Source organism: Geospiza fortis, unplaced genomic scaffold (genome assembly GCF_000277835.1).
Source record: "Geospiza fortis unplaced genomic scaffold, GeoFor_1.0 scaffold39, whole genome shotgun sequence".
Lineage (NCBI taxonomy): Eukaryota > Metazoa > Chordata > Aves > Passeriformes > Thraupidae > Geospiza > Geospiza fortis.
This window is the reverse complement of record NW_005054660.1, coordinates 199,146-206,357: the sequence shown is the minus strand read 5'-3', so window position 1 is coordinate 206,357 and position 7,212 is coordinate 199,146. Positions and strand designations below refer to the sequence as shown.

Sequence of the window (7,212 nt, the reverse complement as noted above, 5' to 3'; positions counted from 1 at the left end):
CTGAGTGGTGCTTAGTTGCCAGCTGGGCTAAAACCACAACAGAGAGAGAGAGAGAGAGAGAGAGAGAGAGAGAGAACTTTAAAAATTTATTTTATAACTCACTCAAAACAAGCTCATGAAGACACTGTGCAAGGGACATAAGCCTACCTAAGGCTGCCTTTCCTGCTCAATACCTGAAAGGCAGTGCTTAAAGCAAACAATCATTTTAATTTTGACACCAAACATAAACTGAAACATCTGGAGCTCACCATTAATTCCAAACCACTTTCCCACCAGGACTGCATAGTCAAGTTCACATTTCAAAGATGAGTAAGTACTTCTCTATTCAAAATAATGAAGTTGCAGTCCAAAAACTCACCTCAAACCTACAGTGTTGTAAACTGCTTCCTCTCTGGTCATAAATCCGGCCTGGCTTCTTACACCATGGCTATTTTAACTGGGAAGTTTCCCCATCCATCTTTCAGCCCTTGTACCCTTCCCCTTGCCCTTTCCAATACACCAAAACAAATCTTGAGTCCTGCCTTGAAGATTTTCATGGCACTCCTGGTTTGTTTGAGGTACTGTCTTGTCACCCACTGCTCTCCCAGACCTGCTCTCTAAGTGCTGCCTGTGCAGAGCTCAGAGCAGTGCAGGCAGGAGTGGGGATTAGGGGCATGCACCATCTTTGGGAGTCTGGGTAACAGCTTTAGCTCTGGCCATGATAAATTGTGCAATCCCTTTGTATATGATTCAATCCCTGTCTGCAAAATGTTTGGTTTATCTTAATAGCTGGAAAACACTGAAAAATTGACTATAAGAAGGAAAAACCCTTAGCTGAGAACTAATGCAAAGACCAGGCAGAGGCTCTTCCCTTGCATACTTCTGGTTTCACTTCATTTTTTCTATCCACTTCAAAATAACAAATTTTAAATCCTTCTTAGTATGGACCTCTAACTCCACACCAGCAAAATGCACTATTAGCTAGATAGCAAACTGGGATTATTGTTTTCATGGAAGTTTTACCCATCAGTCCCTAACTCTTTTTCCTTCTGTCATCTCACTTCTCATGCATGTGTTCCATTTTGCCATTTTTTTCACACTGGATTAACAAGATATCAGGATATTTATTACTTGAGAGATGCTAACACCCTTAGTTTAAGTGGTGAACTGATATTATGGAGTTGATTCATGCCTCAGGAAACTTCTACTCCAAGACAAAAGACAATGCATGTACAAGACACATAGACCACAGATTAACAAAACAGTACAGATGAACAATAAATTGTCACACAATAATTAGCTGTTATTAGTAGACTGCGCGACAATTTTCAGTGTTTAGAAGATAGCAAAACTGTCACCACACATTACTCCCAAACCAAAGAATAAGAAATCAATTTGTCACTTCTAATATGTGTGGAAGGAACATCTGCCCCCAACTACCTTGACTTAATTTCTTTCCTGACTGGAAGGAAGCCCTCAGCCTTGTCAATGAACCTTCACCCTGATGACCCAACTGTAACTGCACCTTCCTATGCCAGCCCTTCGTTTTCTGGAAAGGAACAGAATTCCTTCTCCAATCACCAGACCCACTGTTCACATTACACTAAAACATCTCAGAGAAAGGCTGAATCCTCTCCTATGTGTTTTGCCTCCTGTCTCTGTAGAATCCCCAGCACATGTGTCCTCCAACAATAAAACCTCCCAACTCTTCTCACCTTACTCATATTGTAAAAAGATCTGTTTTGCTGTGTGATGGCTCCATTGGCTTGAATCAATCCACCACAGAATTGAGAGAGTTGGAAGGTGCCAGCCTTGTGTCTCTAGTAGAAATGATAAAAGAAAAGAAAAAGAATTAAGAAACCATTGATTTTACATCAACCACCACTAGTTTTCTTCCAAGCTGGCTAATCCTGAAATCACAAATAGCACAAATTTATTATAGCAACTGTTAGAAACAAAATGGTTGTCTATCCTTAATGCTCCAGATCACATTTTCCAGTGTTCCATAAATGTACTGATGGAATGGACTGGTAGAACACTGTACCCAAAAGCCACAGCCTCTCTGCTTGGGCTCTCACACTACTTCTAATTATGGGGTTTGTCTCTTAATAAAGAATAATTGTTTTTTCTGACTTAGCAGACAAATAGCTATTTTTATCTACAACTTTATAGCCTGTTCAGTTGTTTTTGTGGCCAAGACTTGAGAAAACACAAATTGCAGTGTAAATGCTACCACTACAGGCCCTATGACTTCAATCACAGATCTAGTGCACAACAAAGAAAACACTCAGGCAGGAGCAAGGATGTGGGCTCTCCAGGAGAGAAGCTGCACACTGAACAGAACACTCTCAGTCTCCCAGCACACCCAGCTTAGCAGTACCTTATTTATCAATTAATTCAGAGTAAATATGCTCTTCAGAGCAGTCATCCCCAGATGTGTACTGAATGTAGAGTAAGTCCAACTTCATTAATAATTTCACAACTGCTCATTTCCACCTCTAGTCCCAACATCACATGCTACTGGTGCAAACTGGTGCTTTAACAGTAGGGTTAGCATTCTATGTCTATTCCCATTTTCTACATATTTTTCACCCCTTTATCATTAACTCCTATTACTTGATGCTCTAGTTGATTTACTCTGGACAGACACACTGGCACTATGCTGGCATCCCACAACACTGAGCCAAACTGCAAAGCTTCCACTGGAACAACACTAAATGTGCTGTGCAAGGTAAACATCCGTCAGTACTAGGAAGTCCAAGGTCACTGTACAGTGGAGATGCTCTATAAAATAAAGTGTTCTCTAAAATAAAATGCTGGAAACAGCATGCAAACATGACTGGCTTGTAACAGCTTGTTTGGAAAAGTAACACCTCCATTTGGACTTCTGCATTTAATATTCTCATGACAGATCATTTGGATCTAGTAAAAGACACACCTGGACATGTAACAAGAGTGGGAGCTCACTCTTGCAGCAGCAGAGAGCTCTAGAGTTGCCTTGGTATTTCCACAATACATGGTGAAGACATCACTTTTGGAAGCCTCCTTATTGAAAAATCCTTACTTTTTCTTGGTAATTTCAGAACATTCCATTTTTCAGACACTTTAACATGCAGTGATGTCTTACCTGGAAAGCACTGCAGAGCATCCACCTCCAGGGGCCCGGGACTGTGGGGCTCTGCAGCAACCCACAGCACCCTGCTGTCCACTGGGTCACTCCAGCCTGGCAGCTCTGCAACGAGGAGAGGAGCAATGAGGGAAAGGACACAGATGTGCAGAAATAGTGTAACTGCCCCTCTGCTCTCACAGGTTTTATTCATTCATACAACAAAAACAACATGGAGCTGTGTCACAAGGGCAGAGGGAAGGGCTTAGGTTGGGTATCAGGGAAAGGCTCTTCCCCAGAGGGTGCTGGCACTGCCCAGGCTCCCCAGGGAATGGGTACGGCCCCGAGGCTGCCAGAGCTCCAGGAGCTTTGGGACAGCGCTCTCAGGCACAGGGGGGATTGTTGGGGTGTCTGTGCAGGGCTGGGCATTGGACTCAATGATCCTTGTGGGTCCCTTCCAGCTCAGGATATTCCATGATTCTAACAATCCTCAGATTCAACTCCCAACTTGCGCTTGACAAGAGTATAAATTTTGATTATGAAAATATTTTGCCTTCCAGTACAAGTATCCAACCCAAGTCTGATGGCAGAAACAGATGAATGGAAGGAAATGGTGGGCTGTCTACATTATAAAACCACACCACAACTTCTGTCTATACAATAAATTCAAATGCTTAAGAAGCATTCTTCAATTGACTGAGTAAGCTCTAAAAAGCCCTCATCCAAGTCAGCTTTTATGCATCTTTCTCTTACTTTACTCAGGCACAGCTAAGAATTTTCGTATTCCAAAAGTATATTGTCCCCATAAATTTTTAGTGAAGATCATTATTTTCTGTCCTGAAAATGTCAGCAATACAAAAAAGAGGTGGAGCTTTTTTTGCACCTTCCTTGCACCTTTCACCTTCTGCAATATTTCAGTTAGTACAATATTTGCCTCCTTCATACATACACTACATCAACACTGGAAATAATGTATGGAGATGCCATTTTCTAATAAAAATAGCTTCATTTTTGGTTGGCCACAAAGATGATTAAGAGACTGAAGCATGCAATGTATTAGCAGAGAATTAGTTTTGAGAAACAAAGACTTCAGGGAAATCTTACCAATCTGTACTAACATCTGCTGGGGAGGGCAGTCAGACTGTCGCTGGGGGTGCTCAGTGAAAGGACAACCACGAGAGCAGCAGATCTGCCCAGAGACAAGAGGAACCAACACAAAGCACCCCCAGTTCCTGTCCCCCTCCTGTGACCTGCACTGTCACCGCTGTCCCTCAGGTGTGGCCATTGGCCTCGCAGGCTGTCCCTCAACTCCAGAGCTGCGCCTCGAATCTATTAAAGGAACTGATCTGGGGCTTTAAACACTGCCCAGGGAGAGATGGTGTCCCATGACAAACATGGTGAGTGTCCACCTCTACTACACCTTCCCACTTCCACTGCAGCAAAACTACTCAGGCTTCTGATCTTTGCACCTAACATCACCGTCAGCAAGTGAAACGATGAAAATGACACATTTCTATCAAAAAAAACATTTTAGCTGAGTCCCACAAAGTACTTCTTGAGATAATCTAGTGTTCTGACCCAAACAGTTTAATAAACACTTCATTGAGAAAGAAGTAACCTTTTTTATTTTTTGTGAACAATTACTACAAGATTCCAAGGATCTGACAGAGCTTTTTTGAGGCTTTTTCTCACTAACATGCCCAGGTTATGCCTTAGAGCTTGAACATACTGAGGTTTGGAACTGCTGAAAAGCACAAATGCAACAAAACTGGACAAAGACATATGAAAACAACAACAAAAAAAAAGCATAAGCACACTTAAAAGCTGAGGTGTGATAAACAATCCAGTAATAAAGAAAACAGACACCAGGAGATAGCAGGGAATATGAAGAGCTAAGGAATTTTCTCTAAGCCAGTATCACTCTGCAGAACACAGCCTTCCTTTCAAATTACAAGGGCTTCTTTTGCTTCCCCCCTGGGCTGAAAGAAAATGTACCAAGCCTAAACTGAACAGGATTACTCAGGAATAGTCTGCAGGCAGCTGCCTTGTCAAGACAGAGATGAAAGAATATCACTAGTCTTCTAAATCCTCTTGGCAAACTTTCGGAAAGGCTAAGGTAGCAGGCAAGCTATTTATCAAGGTATCTTGGGCAAAAGCCAGATTTATCATAATGCCAGTATTAAGGAGCAGAGCTGAAATGTCAGGGCTGTATCATCCACCAGGAGCTCAAAGTCAGACAAAACCCAAATTTTCCTATTTCCAGTAGAAGGAAGAAATACAGAAAGTTTTAAGACTCGTTTTCATACAATTAGGAAACCACTGAATTCTAATGCAGAAACACACGCTGAGAAATGCCAGGGATGAGCACTTCTTGAGCTGAAGCTGAGCATACTTCAGATCACAAAAATGGCAGGTAACTACATCATCTCCTCTCCAAAGAGAAACCTTTCTGATCCGGCTGAAAAATCAAATCAGCGTACTTTGCCACATGAATGCCAGCAGCAGCTGGCTGAGCAGCTGCCCAGGGAGAGGTAAGCCCAGGAGGCAAATTCTTCCCCTTCAGAAGCAGCTTTCATTGCAAACCCTGCCCTGGGGGTGAGGCTCCACAGACAGCTGAGCCCTCCTGGTGCCTCACTGCTTCCCTACTGCCCTCCCTGCCCGGCTCCCCCCTCGCTGCCTGCTGACCATTGCCTCTTAAATGCTTTCAAACTGCACAACCTGTTGTCACTGTTCTGCTGCTCCAGCACTTGGATCCTGGGGGCCAAGAAAAAGGCAGGCAACAGAGCAAGGACAAAGCACAGAGAAAGGGCAGGGGTGGGAGGAGAAAGCAGGAACTCAAGGTCGCTGCATTTGAGCTGCTCTCGGCAGGTTTGTGCGTGGCTGCTCTCATCTTGAGTTTGGAAAAGGCAGGGCTCAGCATGATTGGGGAAACCACACCCTGAGCCATCAGCTCAGAGTACCTGGGGGACTGATTTAGTAAGTGGATATTGCCCCCATACTAAAGGCCTTTCCCGTTCCTGGGACATCTGTACCCACCTAGCAGTGCTGTGTGGTGATGTAAGATCATATCCAGGTACAAAATTCCGTGTTCTAGACAATATGCTAAAGAGAGGAACTCTGCCACAGATGCTTTAAAGGCTAATAGAAAGAAAAAATGCACACAAATGAACAGGAAAGAAGAAAGGAGTGGAGCCATCGGAAACCCACACTTTCACAGGAACCCAAACACTTCCAATCTGAATCACAGAACCACTAGGGCTGGAAAAGTCCTCTGAGGTGATCAAGTCCAACCATTACTAAACCATGTCACCAAGTGCCATATGCACATGGTGTCTGAACACTTCTAGGGATGGTATCTCCACCACTGCCCTGTGGTGGTGCCAGTGCCTGAGCAGTACACAAGAACTGGAATCTTTACACTACCCTTGCTATCAAACAGCTCCAGAGTGAGAGGGGAAGGCCCCATAAGGGCAATGCCCACCTCTTAGGGCACACACTGAGCCCACTGGCAGGCATGCGTCTCCAGTTCCCACCAGGAGCCCACACCCTTACACAACAGAATCACAGGATCAATTAAGTTGGAAAAGACCTCTGAGATCATCGAGTTCAACTTAGGACTGCAACACTATCCTGTCAACTAGACCATGGCACAGAGTCCCTTAAACACTTCCAGGGATGGTGACTCCACCACCTGCCTGGGCAGCCCCTTCCAACGCCTGACCACCCTTTCAGTGAAGAAATGCCTCCTAACGTCCAAGCTGAACCTCCTCTGGCACAATTTGAAGCTGTTTCCTCTCATCCTTGTTCCCGAACCCCTCCTGTCTGCACGCTCCTCTCAGGGAGTTTGTGCAGAACCAGAAGGTGCCCCCTGAGCCTCCTTTTCCGCGGGCAGAGCCCGCCCAGCTCCCTCAGCCACTCCTGGTGCTCCAGCTCCTTCCCCAGCTCCGTTCCCCTCCCTAAACAAGCTCCAGCCCCTCACTAACCCTTCAGCAAACACAAACTCCGCGGGAAAAGCTCGCCCGGCTGCTTCTCCAGACACCGGGTGCGAGGCCACAGGGCGGGAAGCGGGAGCAGCCCCCGCTGACACCCCTCGGGCTGCGGGGGGAGGCTGCCACAGGGGCGGGCGC

At 45.0% G+C, this 7,212-nt stretch overlaps 1 protein-coding gene across 1 annotated transcript in view; it reads right to left on the bottom strand.

The window, feature by feature from the left end:
• LOC102045375 (ubiquinol-cytochrome-c reductase complex assembly factor 1) overlaps window positions 1–7,085 on the bottom strand; it is a 46,166-nt gene extending 39,081 nt beyond the window's left edge. Inside the window, exons 1-3 of the mRNA XM_031064940.1 lie at window positions 7,069–7,085; window positions 3,107–3,211; window positions 1,695–1,799 (exon numbers count right to left, since the gene is read on the bottom strand). Of these exons, the coding sequence (XP_030920800.1) occupies window positions 1,695–1,799; window positions 3,107–3,127 (126 nt within the window). The 5' untranslated portion in view covers window positions 3,128–3,211; window positions 7,069–7,085. The remainder of the gene's footprint in view (window positions 1–1,694; window positions 1,800–3,106; window positions 3,212–7,068) is intronic.
• Window positions 7,086–7,212: the final 127 nt, after the last annotated feature.